The sequence below is a fragment of the Nannobrachium achirus genome (genome assembly GCF_963921795.1).
Source record: "Nannobrachium achirus genome assembly, chromosome: 13".
Lineage (NCBI taxonomy): Eukaryota > Metazoa > Chordata > Actinopteri > Myctophiformes > Myctophidae > Nannobrachium > Nannobrachium achirus.
The window spans coordinates 17,608,793-17,631,172 of record NC_137833.1 but is presented as its reverse complement, the minus strand read 5'-3'; the positions used below and the strand labels follow the sequence as shown (position 1 = coordinate 17,631,172).

Genomic DNA, 22,380 nt, shown 5'->3' with positions numbered 1-22,380 from the left:
GTACATTTGCTGTGGTTTGAAGGTGGTCTCCCTACTCTTCCATTGAGAAATGCAGACCCTAGTGGGTAAGACACCTATTGGTTACTTATCCCTACTTATCCCTGCCTGGAGCTCATAAGACCAGTATCTCCCCTGGCCAAGCAGGGATTCCATCTTGAAGGAGCGGCAGTTATTTGGTTTCCCATGTGGGAGACTCGGGTTCAAATCCCGGGTGTTAAAGTTGCAATTACCCGTTCTCTGTAGGGAGAGAACAGAGTGATTTGTGTAGACTCTCCGTCTAAAAAATACGGTCCAGTCAGAAAAGAAAACCTGCAGTTGAGTGTGTGAACACTTGAAATAATAGTTGTATTACAGTTATATACACATTATAAACATGTGCACATACAGTAGCCTATTCCCCTTTCTCTTCAGGTAGGCCCAAAAGCTTCATGTAAAACAACACCTAACACTTGGAATCGCGTGGCGTCTTGGCACATTGCAAACAGACACCACATTATTATTGTTATTATGTCTGCTGCATTACACATAGAGAATACACCAGTAAGTAACTTATTCACAGAGATATCCAGTGAGAGTGAACAAACACGTAACCTTATTAAAAGTCTGGTAAATTACATTTTCAAAGTGCATCGCTTCACCTACCGGAGCTACTGTATCTGTGATGCAGAAAATAGTGCAAAAAAAAAGCGGATCTACAAGCTCACAATGTGTGATTATGTGTTGTGAGCTTGTTGAGCTGCAATTGTTGCTCTTTTTGGACATTTTGTAAAATGGTTCTCCCCTTTAATGTTCAAACTTTTTTTGCCTATAATGACATGCCTAAAGTATAGGGACGCCACATTGAAAGTGGCTAATATTGCTTTTTACCCATGCTTGTGAAGTGAATCCTTTTTTATACATGGCAGGCTTAGCTATGCTATTTTTGTCCTGTATTAATTGTGCATTTCATTGATGCACTTGAATCCAATTCAAAATCCCTAGCTTGTCTCAGTACAGACAACAAACAGTATACCAGCATGTGTGTCTTTGTGTGAGTAGTGTATGACATGCATGTGAATGGGTGGTGTACAGTATGCCTGTGTTCATGCATGTGTTTTTGTGTTTTGTCTTTGTTAGAACCTCATGAATTGTATCGCCCCTCAATGTATACCAACAGAGGCAGCAGTAGACGGGGATCTTCAATCCCAATGCTAAAGATGAAAGCCTTGAACGATTCAAGTCTGTTCACGATGAACAGCAGAAACAATGGCCCAGTTCAGAAAGCTGCCCTTACATGGCGAAAAGACATACAAGCTTACAACACGCCGCAACCGCCATATGTTGCGAGCTTGTAGGTCGGCTACTTATGGCCACAAAGTATGAATTGAGCTTTACTCTCTTCAGCAGTGGAGAAGAATCAATGGACATGCACTGTCAAAGCAAGCTACTGAAACAACATAAAAAGCACACACAAAAAAAAAACTTAAAAAGAAAAAAAAAAAAAACAATGCAGCCCCCATTGCAGGGGTCTTCAAAGGCAGAGAGGGCAGATGAAAGGCTAGCTACATTTATTGTGACGTTTGGAAAATGCTGGCTAGCCCCCAACTACCGCATTTGAGGGTTCGAGCTTTTAAACAGAACTGCATGCCACCACTCTTGGGCAGAAACCTTGCATCTCCATATTTTTCTTATTTTTTAAAATAAATCAATGCCCTAGAATTCGTCATATATTCGTCATGGGAAAGTAGCCAAAATAGTCTGAGCTCACAAGGCGTTGCACCACGAAAGGTTGTGAGCTTGTAGATCTGCTATGAAAATTTTCACATAATATATAATGACATAATGACATGTATTTTGGCGCTTTTGTGGCTAAATAATACACTGGAACAATTGGAATGCAGGTTCTTTCTTTTTCCATTTCCTGATATTCCATTTTGGACGTACAAGGTTAACACCTGACAGAAACTATGTGCAGCCATATGTTTCTTCTCCCCTCTCTCTAATGCTCACATGCATACCAACCAACACCAACACACACAATTTCCTCTGATTCAGTACACCAAGCTAGCATGTGAAGAAAACACAGAGACATCCTCCAGTAATATTTACAGCCAAAGTTTCTCATGGGTTAACTTGGCAAACATTTCAGTGTGCTTAACTCACATTTAAAATACTTCTAACCCTCGTGATTGTGCTTATATTCTGATATGTTGACTGAGTGTTTTTTATCAAAGAATTTGAAAGGAAAGACAAAAAGTGTGCCACTTTTATATATGTAAAAATATTATTTTGTTCAAATACGTGTTAAATAGCTCTATATTCTGGAAAGAAAAAAAAAAACATGTTGCCATAGTGTGTGTGTTCAGTAACAGAAACACAAAGAACTAGTCCTGAGTGACCATAACATGTCCGTGTTGCATTAGGTGCCCAGACTGCTAGACTAGCCGCCCGGGCCCTAATGTCCCATTGTGACGTAGTAAATCACTGTCATTAATGATTGTAACGCCAGGGGTTTGAACCTGGGTCTCCAATGTGAAAGTCCAATATCTTAACCACTAGATATATCTTAACCTCCCTATTAGACTAGGCAGAATTTCTGAAAATGTGCTTGTATAAAGTCATGAAGGCATTTTGCGAATATTTATTATATACAACTGTTCTAGGGGTATTCAAAAATCTTCCTAAATGTCTCAAAATTGAGAAATCCAACATGGCCGCCACTGCAAGGCTGAAATCTATTTAAGAGCAAATCTTTTTGACTAAACAAGGTAGAAACTTGAACTAAATGTGTTTTTCTAGGTTAGCCTACATGGGGAATTTGAAATTCTATCCTGATTTTAGATCAGACGTGAATAATTGGCTTGAAACTCATATGTATAGCAGAAAAGGTTCGTTATTGATGCATAATTCATCAAACAGAAACAAAAGCAGGATGAATCATGGTTTTATTCATCAAAACTCTTTTGATTTAGATTTTTCTATCAACAAGTCATATATGCAAATTATATATAGTCCTTAATATGAAGGTAGGCTACATTAATTTAGCCTATTTGCAGTCATCAATATTTCGAGCAGATGTCATAGATCTTGCAGCTGCATGCATCCAATTCCACTTTTCCTGAATAGAATAGAATGGATTATAATATAATATAATATAATAGTATTTTACCATATCAATACAAGTAAATGTACATGGAATACTTCTTACTGTAATCCTTACTGTGGCAGCTTATTCACAGTCTTCCTCAGTGTTCCGGCAAGTGTTGAGTTTTTTGCAGTTGCATGCTTCCATACATGCCATATGACTCTTTCTGGATAGAATAGAAGAGAAGGGGATACAACGTTTATAGCCAGCACAAGTACATTGGGGTAGGGTTCATCAATCTGTCAACATCTATGAGTCTAGAGAGTATGCAGTCTAGTAGGCTGATATTCTGTAAAATTGCCAAATCCCATTACAATCTATTATACTGTACATACATACCTGCAGCTGCAGCGTTGGCTGAGGCACTCCTTTGTACACCCACATGAGGTGAACTCCCTGCAGGCTTTTGGCATAGGTGGCAGAGAGAGTAGCCGTGGCACTAACTGGCCTTCCTTGATCATCCATCCCATTTCCTCCACTGGAGGAAGATCGGGGTGTGGCAGGTGAGCTTGATTCCATATAGTTGCTTGATAGTGTGCACGCATGATATGGAACCTCACAGCATCTGTGGTTGGTGGCAGAGTCTCTTGGGGACGACCTTTGCAGAATAACTTTACTCGTGCTTTGTTGCATGAATCAACATCAGGCACACCATAGATCTTACAAATGAATGTTTCTGATGATGTCACGATATCTTCTGTGAAAGGGCCCTTCCCAAGGCCAGCAAGATCAGTGTGATGTTGTTCGAACACCTTCTTCCGTCTTCTTTCCGTGGCCGCTGAACTGAGACACACTGTCACATCCAGTAAGGGCATGGAAGGCAAGGAGTGTGTCCTGTTGATCCTCAGACAGTATCCTGTGAATTTCATGCACTGGGAAAAACTTTGGGTCCTTTGATGTCCCAGCTTTCATGTACATCTGATTTTGTCAAAGTGAGCAAGCAGTAGTAGAAGCACGTCTGTGTCACGTGCTGACTCGACTACTGTTTCCATCGGTGCAAGGATCAGTCATGTATCAGCTTGTATCGTGTATCAGTCGTGCATCAGCTTCCTCGTGGTCAGCACTCAGGGAGGAGACTTCAAGAACAGATCAGATGTACCTATGTCTACATGAAAGCTGGGACATGAAAGGACACAAAGTTTTTCCCAGTGCATGAAATTCACAGGATACTGTCTGAGGATAAACTGGACACACTCCTTGCCTTCCATGCCCTTACTGGATGTGACAATGTGTCTCAGTTCAGCGGCCACGGAAAGAAGACAGCCTGGCAGGTGTTCGAACAACATCACACTGATCTTGCTGGCCTTGGGAAGGGCACTTTCACAGAAGATATCGTGACATCATCAGAAACATTCATTTGTAAGATCTATGGTGTGCCTGATGTTGATTCATGCAACTAAGCACGAGTAAAGTTATTCTGCAAAGGTCGTCCCCAAGAGACTCTGCCACCAACCACAGATGCTGTGAGGTTCCATATCATGCGTATCAAGCAACTATATGGAATCAAGCTCACCTGCCACCCCCCAATCTTCCTCCAGTGGAGGAAATGGGATGGATAATCAAGGAAGGCCAGTTAGTGCCACGGCTACTCTCTCTGCCACCTATGCCCAAAGCCTGCAGGGAGTTCACTTCATGTGGGTGTACAAAGGAGTGCCTCAGCCAACACTGCAGCTGCAGGTATGTAACTATGTATTATAGATTGTACTAATGGGATTTGGTCATTTTAGAGAATACTAGCCTACTAGACTGCATACTCTAGACTCTTAGATGTTGACAGATTGATGAACCCTACCCTGATGTACTTGTGCTGGCTATAAACGTTGTATCCCCTTCTCTTCTATCCAGAAAGAGTCAAATGGCATGTATGGAAGCATGCAACTGCAAAAAACTCAACACTTGCCGGAACACTGAGGAAGACTGAATAAGTTGCCACAGTAAGGATTACAGTAAGAAGTATTCCCATGTACATTTACTTTTATTGATATGGTAAAATACTATTATATTATATTATAATCCATTCTATTCTATTCAAAGTGGAATTGGACTGCAAATAGGCTAAATTAATGTAGCCTACCTTCATATTAACACTTAAGTTGCAATGAATTAATCTCTTTGAAGGTCCAAGATACCATGGTCTCCATAGACTTCCATGTAATTCATAGTGCACGGATCGTGCACGCCCATGCCTAGATCATGCACCACGTGTGTGCACGCTGTTCACAGCTTTCAAACAAAAAAGTCCGCTTGGAAATCCGTTCAGGCATTGATGATTTAGCAGCCATTATGTTTTCTTCAGATGTAAACAAACATGGCTGCCATGTTTGAAATAATGGGTTGGTATGGGGGTTAAACATGCAATTTCGCGATCGCGATCATGCCTATTACATTTCTGGAGGTCCAAAAAACATTTTTTCAAAAACTGCCCAAATTCGGGAAACTCGGGGTTGGCACAGGGGTGGTACCTATACAAACTCGGGAAACTCTGGGTTGGCACCAGAGTGTTAAGGACTATACGTATATAATTTGCATATATCAAATCATATATCAAAAGAGTTTTGATGAATAAAACCATGGTTCCTGCTTTTGTTTCTGTTTGATGAATTATGCATCAATAACGAACCTTTTCTGCTATACATGTATGAGTTTCAAGCCAATTATTGGCTTGAGCTAAAATCAGGATAGAATTTCAAATTCCCCATGTAGGCTAACCTAGAAAAACACATTTAGTTCAAGTTTCTACCTTGTTTATTCAAAAAGATTTGCATTTAAATAGATTTAAGCCTTGCAGAGGCGGCCATGTTGGATTTCTCAATTTTGAGCCATTTAGGAACATTTTTGAGCATTATATACAGCAAATTTGGATTCAGCATCCCTTAATACCCCTAGAACAGTTGTATATAATAAATATTCGCAAAATGCCTTCAGGGTTCTGATTTTCTGAAAATTGATCCTCTCTATATGGACCAGGGGAGATACCTTATAACTCTATGGGAGATACTAGAATTTTGAGTCACTCTGCTACACTCACCCCCTTTTTGATCAAAAAATGGGGTAATATCTCCAGACTTCCACGCAGGAGACCCGGGTTCCAAGAAAACCTGGAGACTTGACATTCAGTAATTGGGTATTATGATCAAAATAAGTACATTATGGTGTGTACAAAGGAAAATATCCTCTTTGTCACAGACACATTTGTCCGGACATATAGAATAGATGACCCCTGAACAAGTGTAATTGGATAATTGGAACTGATGGCATGAGCATGATGAAGGAATGAGCAAACAAATTGGAACTGGAACACCATAAAATTGATTGATTGCCTCCGGTTCAGCCAATCACAAGCCACGGACGACATCTCATCTCCTATGAACACAAACGGGCGGGACTTGACAAAGGGTGAATTCCCATTCCCTTCAAGAGAAGCTGCCCGATTGGAGGAGATCGAAAAACAAACAATTTTCTGTAGTGTAAAAGTTAAAATGTGGGACCATATAGCAGTAAACACATCCCTATTATCTTGACACATCAACTTAATAATCACTTGCTCGTTCTCACTTATGTTGTTCTTTATTTAAGCCACCGATTAAAGCGTGACAAAGACATGCGCCATGTGCTTCCTTGAGTCGGAGCTTTATACGCTCTATACGTTGTTTATATGCTGTTCATTGAGCAGCCAGATAAGGACAACCAGGACACAATATGGTTCACGATATTCTTACAGGATGGAAAGGAGGAATTATGAAGAGATATTCTCAGTAATAAAGTGTAGAAGAAATGCATTTATTCTCTCCCTCCGAATCTCTCTCCTTGTTGCTTGTCTCAGTGCAAAGAAAACAGCACAACCAATGCAATATGATAATCTGGGCCAGATCATACATTTTAGTTTAAGTTTAGTTTTTTTACCTTAATGCAGTCCCTCAGAAATCTAATCTACCATGTTGAACATGTTTTTTATTGTGTTGGATTCAGAGGATCCGGAAAACCAGAATTTATGTCAGTGCCCGGCCGATCACAGATGCGGGCCAGTTTGATATAAAACCGACCTTTTTTGATCGGCGGCCGATTGATCGGCCCATCTCTACTCCGGGCATAAGCGCCAGATCACATATAATACCCATGAGTGCTAAATAGGTGTAAGATATTTTTTTATTTAGACAACGGGGGCGCGCAAGTCATAATAACACCTGCGCCGGTCGGAAGATGTGCGCTCCCGTTAGTGACACTAACTGTGCCGGCCGGAAGATATAGGGCCCAGGTGTTTGATTAGTCTGGAAGTTTTGTATGACTGAAATGCCTATAATACGTCACTGTTGGGATACACTTGGCACCCTGAAACAGGGCTCCACAACACATACACAAAGAAAGTGCTTATATTTTTCAACTCCTCATTCTGCACAATATGGATGGAAAAAAAGCCCTCAGATTAAACCAAAACATCTGCTCCTAAAGGGATAGTTCACCCCCAAAATGACTTTTCTTTTTCTTTACTTCGATTACTCACCCCATGGAGACATGAATTCATGGATATATATATATATATATATATATATATATATATTAAGGCTGGGACTTTAACTGATTAATTGCGATTAATTAATTACAGAAAATTAACGAGATTAAAAAAATTAACACATTTTAATCGCACTTAGTTTTTGCACCACAGAACCTTCAGTTTCGGGCATACCGATCATAGCGATGCACCAACCAAGAAAAGACAACTAACGCAAAGGGAGAAGTAGCCGATCAGAGCGCTTTGCTTGGCCCAGTGGATGCGGAATTTAGATTTAAAAAACTCACTCGTTGATTCACTCGTACAACAAAATGTGTTTTCTTGAAAAACAATGTTTCTCAGGTCAAATATCGATGTGCGATTAAAATGCGATTAATTGCAATTATTAATCACAGAGCCTGTAATTAATTAGATTAAATTTTTTTATCGCATCCCAGCCCTAATATATATATATAGCCCCCAATATTTTTTTTTTCTTCTTTTTTTTGTCGCATTCCTAAGCCAATAATTTGAGGAGACTCTTTGAACAAAGAAGGTGCTTTGTGTCTCCATAGGGAACCACTGCTGGTCATCAAATGATTGGCTTAGGAACGCACCAAAAAACATTCAATTCAAGTCTCCATGGGGTGAGTAATCAATAGATGAAAAAATATATATATTTTTGGGGGGTGAACTGTCCATTTAACCTTTAAAATCCCAGTGTCACTCGTCATCCAAAGAGCTGTCCAAATATTCTTGAGCTACACCATAAGCAGGATACAAAAAGGTATTATGGAGTGTGATAGACACTAGGGTAGAAGCACAGTGAGAACATGGTACTGTACACAGTGGCGTCACAAGGGGGGGGGGGAGTGGGACTGAGTTACTAGGGCCCAAGGTGGAGGGGCCCTAATTATTTTATACTTTTGCTATTGAAAAATAGCAGATATACAAGCTGACAGCGCTGTAGATCTTCTATTTTTGAAAAGGCGTGAAAATGTGAGCAAAGCTTTGAATATATGTATTTTTTTAAGCAAACATTTGTAACTCAAATTTTGCTTCTGGGGGGGTCCCTGAAACTTGATATTTTGAGATGGGGTTCCGTGGCCAAATACATATCATTTTGGGGGTCCTTGAGCACCACTGACATAGAAACTATAGGTTTTTCAAAAAGTATTTGAAATATTCAGACTTTTTCACGATTTTTCAAAAATAACAGGTCTATAAGCTTGCTGTGAGCTTGTATATCTGCTATTTTTCAATAGTTAAAGCACAAAAGAATGCGTTCCCAGTCTAAATGGGTTAAACCCCCTCCCCCTATGACGAACATTCATGGGGGGCCCGCAGTGAATCCTTGTACCCAGGGCCCAGAATTTGATGCGACACCCCTACACTCTGTTACATAGGACACACTTTGTTCTCTGGGATGGGAAGCTGAGCAAAGGTGCTGCAGTCGCTGGGTGGATCCTCCGACTTGGGTGAGGTGTGGGCGGCCGCCGGGACGCGAGCGGCAATGGCTGACATTTCACCTGTCTGGCTCTCCCCGGTCATCCCCGGTCGGTCTGAGGTCGGGTTCACATTGCTCTCGTTGATCCCCACGCCGCCGAAGTGCTGGATCAGACACTTCCTAAACTGAACATGTATCAAAGACAACCAGAAATAGGGAGAAACATCAGCGGCGGGAGAAACATCAGGCGCATACAGTAATTCAATTGACTTTTACAGTCAGGGGAAAGCAATGCTTGCTCTTAGAGCAGTGGTTCTCAACCTTTTCAGGCCGCGACCCCCAAAATAATCATATTTTAACTGGGAGTTGAGGCATTATATTTTGTATAACACAGTTCTATTGTGAAGATAGCAGATCTACATGCTCACAAGACCTCACGTTGCGAGGCGTTGTGAGCATGTAGATCGGCTATTTTCACATTTTCTGCCTCTAATATTTGACAATTTGGTCAATGTTTAATTTGTCATTTTAGAGGTATAAAAGTCCTTAAATTGTCAATTTAGAAATGTTCATATTCCCTCTATACACTAATGCGTGAGAAAACAATGTTGCACATTAAGTTAATCATCTGGGGACCCCCCAAAACAAAACTACATTATCTTGCCTCAGCTACAGTATACTGATAGCAGAATGCTTTGAACCACACTGGAGGCTGAGTCTCAAATCTGTTTTGTCAGAACTGGCCATGACAGTTTGATGGCTCAATTGTTTTACTCTCCTCACTGTCAGCTCCTCAGAAACTATTATACAGCTTAATCAGAAATAACAATACTTATTATAGGTTCCTTGAAATCAGATTTGTGGCCTATGATGTATGTTTTTGGTGGGTCTGACATGAAAAGGTTTCGGAAGCCTCTAATATAAGCTGCACTGAGAAAGGCAATGCCAAACAAGGCAAAAGCTCAAAAATCATTGCCAATAGATTTGCAATTATAAAATGGTATTGCTTTTTGAGCTTTTGTGAAAATAGCCGATCTACATGCTCACAACGCCTCGCAACGTGAGGTCTTGTGAGCATGTAGATCTGCTATCTTCACAATCGGCCCAGGCCTAGAGAATGGTACACTCTGGATTTCATATTTGATTTATTACACCATGCATTATTGAGAGACAGGCTAACACCCAACAACAAAAGGAGGATGCAGGGTCTTTCCATCCAGGCTACAGACAGTGGCACAGGCAGGAGCAGGGTTATTGTTTATAGCATGTAAAACATCAGAAGGTGTGGCTATATTTTTTTAACATATTAACATCCACTGGGCCCAGTTTTAGCCAGTGTAATTCTCTATGCTTAAGATTAAATCATGTTCCATTATAGTCCTGCAGAAATGTGTATTTGTAAATTTGTCTTACAACACAAATACATTGATAAAATACATTTCTCTCAAGTGCATTATGTGCGGAGAGTACATTTTGTGTGCATAACCGCAGATGGCCTTCAAGAGGAAGAAGAATATAGTTAAGCCACAAAGTGGTAGTGGATTTATTGTAATGATACTGTCTGTGTGTATACTGTATGTCACTCCTGCAATGACTCAATATCATCAAATCACACAACACAAGGTCACAAAACGTCATTACGTTAGATCAATATCTGACATAATGGTACAATCTGTGGTGTCAAGATGAAGAGGATATTTTTTGTTGAACACATTAACATTAAAACCTTCTCTATTCATTTGAATGCATTTGTGTTTATATGGAAAGCAAACTTGAGTGTTCTGAAGATGTTATACAAATAAAGCTAGACCTGATTTGATTTGATCTATTCTGACCTTTCCAACTGTTGAAAAGAAAGGTGTGTGGGTGTAACTTTAAGTGCCACAGTAGTAGATTTCGCAAAACAAATCAAATATAGTTTATTATTAGTTGAGGCACCGCTAAACAACACAGATCCAAAAGCAATTTCACCTGCGCGATTAATAATAAGGTCTACCAAACACAAACAAGCTATACCTGTTTGTTCATGAAGACGTAGATGATTGGGTTGTACACGGCTGCTGTCTTGGAGAAGAAGGCAGGGATGGCAGCCAGCCTGGGGTCCAGGTAGATGGTTGGACAGGCCGTGACCACGATGGAGAAGGCTGCGTACGGCGTCCAGCCCACCATGAAGGCTACGATCATCACCACCACCATGCGGGTCACCTGGCGCTCTGGTTTCCTGGCAGTGGCCAGCCGACCATGAGACACCTGTAAGGGTGCAACAGTTACTCCAAATAATCCATTTAATCGTCTAACCAGTTTAGTCTGGGATTACTTCACTTTTCGGGGTTGTAACCGGTAAGCGGAAACCACAACACGTCATGTTGTAGTACTCAAAGGACTACAATTTGCCGGAAAGATCAAACCGGATTCAGTTTTAACCCAAAATATTCCCCTGCGCTCAAGGATATACTTTTAGGGCCTACCTAATAAACTCCTTGATGCAGAGTAGTTTTGCTTTTGAAAAATTCGTTTGGTATATGCATCTTTTTGTCCAACTGTTAGCGACTGGCAAGACTACACTAGGCTACTCGAGCATTTTAATAGGGATTGGGGAAACAAACGGAGGGAACTAAATCAAAGCAACGCCGCTTCTTCGAGTGGTTTCCGCGCTTTAGGCGGAAACCAAACGGCCTGTAGTGAACGAACACCAGGCTTTCCCCCAGAAAGCCTGGTAGGCGAGGTTAAACCAGTTAGACGCCCTAAGGGCGAGAAGCAACGTCACGCTGAGACAACAGAGACACAAAATATGTTCATATATGGGCATTCCCAGATATGGGCTTAATATTGATGACATCAGGGATCTCCATATATGGGCATAAAAGGGACAAGGACGGAATTCATTTGCAAGTGTGACTCGCGTCGCGACAACCACACTGGTTATCATGAGACGGACACAATGTCCATATATGGGCGTTCCCAGATATGGGCGTTCCCAGATATGGGCTTAATATTGATGACATCAGGGATCTCCATATATGGGCATAAAAGGGAGAAGGACAGAATGATTAATTATTAAAGTGTGGTGACGCGAGTCACACTTGAATAGAACTTGTTACAACCACGTTAGTGTGTGATGCAGTAGCCTGAAGCAGGTGTAAGACCTGTTGTGTTTGTATTGTGAGTTATAGGTATAACTGTGCCAAAATGCATAGTTGTCTCCACCAGCCGAAGGCAGGGGAGAGTATATTTTCGGCCCTGTGCGTCCGTCCGTCCGTCCGTCCGTCCGTCCGTGCGTACGTCCGTCCTCCGAGATTGTTACCAGCTAATCTCCGGCGCCGTTGGCCCGGTCGCTGCCAAAATGAGCACACACACTCCCTGGATGCCAATTCAGAACCTCTGCCCCACATTTTTCAAATGGCGCTGTTCTAGCGCCACCATGAGGCCGATGTTTGCAAAACACATTTCTGTACACTACTCCTACAGATTTTGTCCAAAAATCACGCAAATCGGTAGACAGTATCTCTACAGTCATGTGATCGACACGGATCTGTCTGATTGTCCATATTCCATCCTGATTGGCTGAGATTGGCTTTCAAAGTTTGTAAGATTGGTCCATTTTGGACAAAATGCCTCAAATCACAAACGCAGAGTGCAATTAACTTGAAATCGCACACACACGTTCCCACTAGGCCGAGGAAGAAATGCCACTTCAAATTTTTGAAATCAGCCTCATGGTGGCGCTATAACAGGCCGATTCGTGGTTTTACCTATAACTCCACCGATCGGTTTAAAACTTCGTAAGCGCACTCCCTGGATGCCAATTCAGAACCTCTGCCCCACATTTTTTACATGGGCCTGTTCCAGGAGGCCAATTTGTGCAAAACTACCTTTTGGCCAGTACTCCTACAGATTTTGTCCAAAAATCACGCAAATCGGTAGACAGTATCTCTACAGTCATGTGATCGACATGGATCTGTCTGATTGTCAATCTCCATCCTGATTGGCTGAGATTGACTTTCAAAGTTTGTAAGATTGGTCCGTTTTGGACAAAATGCCTCAAATCACAAACACAGAGTGCAATTAACATGAAATCGCGCACACGCGTTCCCACTAGGCCGAGGAAGAAATGCCACTTAAAATTTTTGAAAACAGCCTCATGGTGGCGCTATAACTGGCCAATTCGTGGTTTTAGCTATAACTCCACCGATCAGTTTCAAACTTTGTAAGCGCACTCCCTATAGGCCAAGGAAAAACCATTTCCTTGCATTTTTCACATCAGCCTTTTATAGCGCCACCAGGAGGCAGACTTATGTAAGACACATTTTTGGATATTACTCCTTCAGATTTTACCCAAAATTAACACAAATCAGTACACAGTATCTCTACAGTCATATGATCAAGACGGATCTGTCCCATATTAAATATTCCATCCTGAACTTTGCAGGATTGATTCGTTTCGAACAAAATGCCTCAAATAAAACACAGCGTGCAATTGTAATGAAATTGTGCACGCACATTCGCACAAGGCCAAGGAAGAAATTACACTACAAAATGTTCAAATCAGCCTCATGGTGGCGCCATGAAAGGTCTAAGATTGGTAAAGAACACATGCCACCCTTTTTACATTGGCCTATTATAGCACCTGTGCTCGGAAGAGCACTGCTTCTAGTTTGCTATGCCTTTGGGGTTTTTTGCTTTTACAGGCTAGATCCAGCCCTGCAAGATATCCTGGAATTCTGGAGATATGTATATGTATACGTTTTCTTACAATGGTGTCACGCTAAATAGCCTGTTTTTGTATGTTTTGAAAACTGTTCACCTATGACATGCCCAAAATAAGGACGGCAGGTTGAAAGTTGTTAAATGATGGAACTATGCCCTGTTGGACTGAAATCTGCCATGCAGGATTGTGAATCATGCTCCATACACAATGTAATTAGTGTGTAGGTTATTCTTGTGTTAAGCTGCCCTTACCTTTCTGAGCTTCCGTATCAGCTTTCCATAGCAGAAAATAATCACTCCCAGAGGCAGAATGAAACACGTGGCGAAGAAAGTGAGGATGTAGCCGTGATCTATAGCATCAGTAGCGTACCTGGTCAAAGGTGGAAAAAGTGTTTACAGTAACTGAATTCCTAGATTGTCAAAATTACAACCAATGGGTGGACAAAGCACTCAAGACCAGAACTTGAGTCAAGGTATACATACTCCTCGTAAAATATTACTAAACTAGAAGTGACATTTGTTCAGTCAAATATGTACTTGAGTTAAAGTACTTGCTTTTAAAAATAGTATACGTATTCAAAAGTAATTTTATATGCTTTTTAAAATGCTTAATATTCAAATGTACAAATTACAAAATACATTTCCATTGAATATCAATCAATGCATTGCTGTATTGGCATTTACAGCAACGCCGGGGGGGGAGAGGTGAGATATGTGTATTTGCAACGCAAGCCGTGTTTGCCCCCCCGGGCCGGACTTTGGACATGCCTGCAATAAAGCTAAATAATAAATACATTTAATGGAATGCCCAGTCTCCTTTCAAAAAACCCATGAACACCCTTAACAACATCAATTGCTGAATTGGTGTGAAACGTCAGAGTACATTTCAATAGCTAGAAAGAAGCTCAATTTGAGCCAAATTTTATGTCAAAAAGGAAATTCCACACACATGAATGATGTGTAATTCCCATGAGGATAAAGGGTCTGCATTTCTAGCACCTGCTGCTTTCAAATAAATGCTGGCCCTGTATCATGCAGAGTAGCCTATCTACAATGTATACCGACTGCTATTCCGTGCATGTGTTCATGTGTGCCTACAGTAGCCTACATGTATGTCTGTGTATACGTAAATACGTGTTTACCCTTTATTTATCCAGAGCGTGTATGCTATCTTTCAGCAGCACTCTACTTGACTTTCCTGCGGACACACACTTTCACACCTAGGAGCTTCCATGAACTGCTGCAGTCCGCTATTCGTGGTCACTGAGCAGCTTCCCTTGAGCGACTATAAGTACCATGCTCACCTTGAGGAAAGCTGTTGAGGAATGTTACATCCTTCACTTTCCCTGTCAAGGTTTTTCCCACCCATTCCGTGGAATATACAGTAAATCCAGATTTCAAAGCAAATTTATATATAACTTGAGATGATCAGCACTCACTAACCACATGTCAATCCTCCGTGCCAAATGTTTTCTGACAGAGCGCATGCTCTGTGCAGACAGAGGTGGATTAGCCTAGGACGTCCAATTACTATGTGTCTCCTTGAAAATGGTTTCCGTAATTGTATTGTCTGATCCATTCGCTCACGTTTGCTTCATCGGAGCAAAGTGTTCCTTAGTTACAGGGGGGTAAAGGACACTGCTCTGCCCCCTTGTCTGCCCCCTTGTCGGCTTTGATTATGGTTGTTAAATAGCATTATCTGTTAAATAGCATTATCTAGATCACTGTTTCCTAAACAGTGGGTTGGGACCCAATTAAAACAATCAAAAGAAATTCCATAAATTCCACTCACACAGAAAGTGTCACTATAATGGCTCAAATGTAGCAGTACCTATCGATGTGTGTCACTTTAGAATAGAACATCAGATATTTGGATGTATTTTATTTATGCAGGTTTAAGCAGTCTGTTTACCAGATTGTGGAGCAGTGTTTAATTAGTGCACTGCATGAGATAATTTACCTCACTCTGGCTGGAGTATTAGATTAATTTGTCTTAATAAGGAGTAATTGCATGTTCTATCCTGGAAATTCCACTTTTAGTCTTTACTTGCGCAAGTACTGCGATCGGCTGGGTATGTATGTACAGTATGTCGTGTCCTCTCTTGTTTAAGCCCCGTAGCCCAATCAGGGACCATCATTTCTGGCAACGTCATCATTAACAGGCAATGAGGGACCAGCATTCCTGGTGATGCCTGTGGTGATGTCACTGTCATCACCTGCCAGTGGTGATGTCACTGGCATCGCCTGCCAGTGGTGAGTGCACCTCATGGCGCGCTATGCTTGCGCACAAGTAGGCCATACATGGCCTACTTGTGCGCAAGGAGCAAGTTGGCACCTCGACAGAGCGCAGTTCTAGTTTTGTTTGCTTTTGGCCTACGAAATTATCTGGTTGTTCAGATTCATAATCTGACTGGAGGCTGAAAACAAGCCATTCCAACTAGTACGGTATGTCTCCTTTTTAACATTAAAGCCGTTAAAACAGAGAAACGTCTCACCAGTTAGGTTCACATGTGGTGCCGATCTTGCTGACAGTATAGCTGTTCCAGCCCACCACGGGAGGGAATGTCCAGATGAAGGAGTAGGACCAGACGAACAGCAGGCCCAGCGTCGCGTGCTTCCCCCGCAACCGGATATTCCCAAGCGGCCGGCAGATCACGAAGAAGCGCTCAAAGGACAAGACAGTCAAGGACCACAGGGCCACAATTCCTAAGAGAAACAGGATGAGCTGGCATTCAACATGTGGCAGAGTGGGATTGGGTCAGGGGTCATCAATAGGTCCCTACACAAATGTGTCCGTGGGAAAGACTTTTTCGATTTTCTGTTTTACACATCATTATAATGTTTCTTATTTTGATCAAATGTTTTATTTGCAAGGACCACCATAACTCTGAGAGTGTACACATTTGTACACTCTCAGAGTTACAGACCATTCAGGACTATCTCTTTAAGTGTTTTCGGTAATATTATTGTCCGCTGATTTTGTATGTTGTGGCAAATTGTTTTTTTCTTTCAATTTAATTAAAACATGCCAACATGGCGATGACCCCTGGATTGGGTTCAGGCCAGGGTTAGTCATCAAAACACCAGATCAATTCTGAGCAAAAGCAAAACTATTTTGCTGTTATCAGAGATGAATATAGTAGGCTATTTCTCACCAGAGTAGAATCCAGGACAAAATATTCCCTATGGGTATGTCTTGGTGTTGCACAATCTTATCAATGGTGATATTTAAGCCTTTAATTTGCAGGTAGCCTAAATTGGAAGGTGTCATTTCCTAAAATAGTTTAATGATGCAGGAGAGTTGCATTTGGCCGCCTCCTAATGGACTAAAAAAAGATTTTAATTAGGATAATAAGTCACCCTCAGCCCAGTTAATTACTTGTCTGCGGCCCTTCCTTTGAGGCTTTCAGGAGAGGACAAAATAGAGGGGTGGAGACTAGGATGCTCAATGCAGTCAAGTCAAACTGATTAAAACCTTTTCAAAGCCATAATATCAGAAAGACACATGGAGAGGGACAGGCACGTGCACACATACATAGACATCAAAGGGGGCTTGAGCCCCTGCCCTTTTACCCGTCTGTAAGAAGAGTCGCCGGAAAGAAACTCGCCTGGGCTGATGGTTTATGCCTTTTGATTGATTGATTGATTAAGGTATTTATTAGACGTTTTGGATAGGAAAAGGTACAGTTTCATGACAGTACAGTTCACTGATACAATGTAAACTAAAAGGAAACTCGGGTAAGGTAAGGCTTATTTGTTTTTTTCCATTGAGATCCTTAATATCCTTATATACTTCTGTAAACTATATCGGTTAAACCTAATCTTATTCCTAACCTTAACCTCAGTAAAACGGTGCCAAAACCTAACCCTATACCTAATCTTAACCTCAGAAAGATATGCGTAATCCTAAAGTTATTTCTAACCTTATTCTCAGTAAAGCAAGTACCAAAAATAAAAATCTCTGTGAGTTTCTTTCCAGCGACTCTACCGGTTACCGCACTGTAAAGTCCCCTCTCGAGACCATGAATGCAGTTTTCACTATGGTGAAAGAAATTCAAATGCCCTCTTTCCATGCCATACCTGAAGGCAGCATTCAAGAGAATTGCCTTGTCCAAACTCTCCTGAACTTGAATGCAGCATCTTGTGTTGAAAGAATTGCCCTCTCTGTGTAGAAATCCATGCCGTACGCCACATCTCCAGTATTGACTTGATTATGCTTAGTTCAGTGTGGTGTCAAGTACCGAAAATAGCAGACCTCCAAGCTCACAACGCGTTGCAGCGTGACGCGTTGTGAGCTTGGAGGTCTGCTATTTTCGATATTTTCACCAAAAGGCCCTTTTAGATATTTCAGAACCTGCCATTCTCTGCACGTCCCTAGCATGGCTTTGGACGGAGCATTGAGCAGTAGCCTAGAGTCTGTTTTTCAGTAATCTCTCAAGACAGATTAGAGAGGGCGCTGTTTTTCATTTGATGATGGGTTCCCAGATTGTTTTTTCAGTGAAAAGAGACAAGGAAGCTAACTAGTGTTTTATGATTCCCCTATAATGAATGCCATGAAGCTCTCCTTTAGTATTGATTTATTTGTTCTAAATTGACATTCTGTCCTGCATCGAACAAAGGCCTAATTTTGATTTATTATGATTAGCTAATGATTGAACATTACCCCTTACCCCATCCCCACCTTTTTCCCCCTACTCTGTACATATAGTGCGATTTGTATTCTGAACTGTACTATCCTGTACTTTTCCAATTCAAACTTCTAATAAAGTAGCCTATTCAATTAATCAATCAAACTCCTATCATGACGAGTTAATTGGAGAGTTAACAGGCTGATTAGAATTGAGTTCTTCTGTAGCCTATAACCTAAGTGGGCTAAGGAGAATGTGGCAACTTTTTCAAGATCTCAAAGATCTCAGCGATCAATGATGATTGTATGAATTGAGTACAGTAGTTGACTTTATCAGTGAACAGTAGCCTACTGTCCTCCTGTACCTTTTCCTATGCTAACTTCTAATAAAATATCAAATCAATCAATCAATGGTGGCAGTCTGGTCTGTCTAATCCAATTGTTGATCAATTCATTATAAACATGGTTAAAATGATCTGGTAAGCTATTATTTGTTTATTTGCATATTGTTGTATCAATAACGTCCTACCCCAAAAATATATATAAGTCTATCATTTTCATTTGAATAAGGTGGGAGACTGACTGAGACACATCATGTTATGGTTTCAATTAACCTACTGTTTGCGAGGCAAAAAGCTGCAACACTGACACCTGCAGTTGTAGAAGTTAACGTGCATTCATCTTAGACAGTGGTTCCCAAACCCTTTCATGTCAAGGACCCCCAAATTGACTCTTTTCAGCCCACGGACCCCCATTTGAAAAGATATGCCAGGGACCCCCATAAGAGAAGATTTTTTACAGCTCTAGCAGTGACTTACAACCAACAATTTGACATGCATTAGGCTATAAGGTCCCCCATTTAATAGCATTTCTCTCTGAGAAGACCCCAATTTATATTGTAAAATCAATGTTTAATTTAACTCTGAGTGTACAAATGGAACCAAATGGGTTGGTTAGGGTCCATTTGGTACCATTTTGTACAGAGTTACATACCCAAGGGTCCATTTCGTTCCTAACTATCATTTAGCTGGGGACCCCCTTGAACTCCCCCAAGGACCCCTTGGAGTCCCCGGACCCCACTGAGAACCAATGTTGCCCAGTGGTTCCCAAACTTTTTAGTTGTGACCCAAAAAAGAAATCAGACGTTTGCCCAAGACTCTATATTGAAAACAGCAGATCTACAAGCTCACAACAAATTGCTTCACGCCACATTGTGAGCTTGTAGATCAGCTATTTTCACTAGGCTACTTATTAAACATTTGTGTTCTAATTTATGGAATTTCTTTGATTTTCCCTGGATTGAAAAATAAAAATAATAAAAAACAACTTTTTTTAAATTAAGGGACACATAACAATTTCTCCATGACCCAAAAATGGGTCCCGACCATTGTTTGGGAACCAGCCTATAATATGCACTTCTAGACTCACCGAAATAAGTGACGGCAAAGCCCTCCACCACGCACGCCCACCGCCCGAGAAAGAAATAACCCCTGGTGTTCGTCAGGAAACTTATAACTCCTCCGGTGAGCGAGACGAGAAAGTCGGCGATGGCCAAGTTCACTATGATGTAGTTGAGGGGCTGCCGCAGCTGCTTGAACTTGAAGGTGACGAACATCACTATGAAGTTCTCGCCCAGGGACAGCGCAGTCACCACGAACATCAGCACGGCCAGCACTGTAAAGTTCCACGGCGCGATGTCCCGGATCGGTCCGGTGAACGGATCATCATCCGCGGGTTTGGAGGGGAGCTCCGCGGCCGCTGCTGCCTCGGTGTAAGACACGCCGTTCACTGAGAGTCTCGAAACATCATCCATTGTCCATGTCCATGCTCTGCTTCTCATCACTCACTAAACTTTGGGAGAGTCTGCCAGTCCTCCTTGGGTCTGTGTGTGGATTGTCAGTTCCAAATCCAAAAATGCCCAAAAATCACAAAATCAGACAAATTGAGCATTTTCCAGATTATTATGTGGGCTAGAAAATTGGGTTGAAATGAACCGATTATTTTATTTTATTTTTCTGAAACGAACGTCAGAAAACGTGTTTATTATTATTATTATTATTATTATTAAATTCCTACCTGACCATCATATCATAAGATCCCAGACCCTTGACACCGCGACGATCGCGAACAGGTAGAAGTCTATCTCACCGGCAGTGGCTACTTTATTGCGTATTCCTTGGGGTTGTTGTGACTTCTCTTTGAATAGCTTCATAGTAGTAGTAGGATATGTTATTATCCGCAAAGCGCGTGAGCTGCGCCCAAGCGCACAACACGTTGTTATAAGTTCATCGGGTGCAGTGGCGAGTCTCCTGCATCCACTAATAAAATAGTGGGCAGGAGTGATGTCTTGAAAAGCGATAGCAGGCAGCAACAGGGGGGAAATGAGCGCAGCAGCATCTTGTGAGCTCTTTATATAGACCAGTGGTTTTTCAACTAGTGGTCCGGGGACCACCAGTGGTCATTGGAGGGAGTTCCAGGGGGGTCCCCAGCTGGGATTCAAATGGACTTTGAAATGGAACCATTTGGTTCCATTTGTACAATTTGTGCACTCTCAGAATTGATTGATTGATTGATTGATTGATTGATTGATTGATTGATTGATTGCATGTCAAACTGGGGGTCCTTGAAATTGGTTGGTTGAAATTCTGCTTACTGTGCACAACATTCTCTCAATAGACCTCTGATAGAAAAGCTAAAGTCTAATTTAATAGACCAAGTAAAAGTTATATATCAAAATTATTATGTTAATCTGACAGAGTCCTCGTTAATTGGTTGTTCCCCAATTAATGTGTTATTATTCAGAGGTCAGATTTTGGTGCCTTGCATATTGCAATGCACAATAGGGAGCAAATGAATTCAGTGCGAAGGCAAATTAACACTTGATTAATGCTTAATTAATAATGAACTCATAAATTCACCATTAATATATACAGTATATATATATATATATATATATATATATATATATATATATATATATATAATGGACCGAAGTCAAGTTTCCTTTCTTTTTGTGCTTTACTCTAGTAGTACTTTATTTATAGAGCACCTTTTGTATATGAAGGCAATTCAAAGTGCTTTACAGAATAAAAACAAATACATTTAACAATGCAATTTAAAAAGAAATTAAAAATACAATACATACATTTAAAACAAGAAAAGAGTATATAATACATACTGTTGTACATCATGGGGTATAGAGTAAGCAATATACCAGTAAGACGCCAAAGGGCGACAAGCGACCTCGCCCTAAAGGGCACGCCATGTCTTGGCCATCTGGCCAGTGATGTATATCGGACCACTTACCCATATGGAGACCCATGGTACCCATATATGGAGATCCATTTACTGTATGGAGATATTGCTGTGAGACCCCAAACATGCTTACTTGTTATGTGAAAGTCCTATGACGTCTATGACATCTGACATCATACATACAATCCCTTTTATGCCCATATATGGAGATCCCTGTCACTGGGATACAATCCCTTATATGCCCACAGCACATCATACATACAATCCCTTTTATGCCCGTATAGAGATCCCTGTCTCTGGGATACAATCCCCTTTTATGCCCATATATGGAGATCCCTGACAGAATCCCTTTTATGCCCACATATGGAGATCCCTAACAAAATCCCTTTTATGCCCATATATGGAGATCCCTGCTCCGAGTATCTGACATCACTGTGACGTCACCTGTTTATGCCCATATATGCATGGAGATCCCTGCTCTGAGTATCTGACATCACCTGTGATGTCACAGTGATGTGTCAGGGGAACCACAGTGTCAGGCGTAACCCAGCCGTACAAAGACACGGACAAGCTGTGACGGTTCTGACAGTAAACTGCGACCTATGGTCGCAATAAATAGGTTTTTAAATTGGACTTAAAAATGGCTATGGTTGGGAATTGACTAATGTTGGTGGTGCATATACTGTAGTGATGAAAGGATGCTTCACCATGTTTTGTTCCATCTGTGTGAA

At 41.2% G+C, this 22,380-nt stretch overlaps 1 protein-coding gene across 1 annotated transcript; it reads right to left on the bottom strand.

Annotated features, from left to right (window-relative positions):
• Positions 1-9,011: 9,011 nt before the first annotated feature.
• valopa (vertebrate ancient long opsin a) lies at positions 9,012-20,207 on the bottom strand (the record flags this gene model as incomplete). Its single annotated transcript, XM_080739979.1, has 5 exons — positions 9,012-9,245; positions 11,077-11,310; positions 14,020-14,137; positions 16,263-16,473; positions 19,823-20,207. The coding sequence occupies 5 exons, from the start codon at positions 20,205-20,207 to the stop codon at positions 9,012-9,014; spliced, it is 1,182 nt and encodes a 393-aa protein (XP_080596105.1).
• Between the last annotated feature and the right edge of the window lie 2,173 nt (positions 20,208-22,380).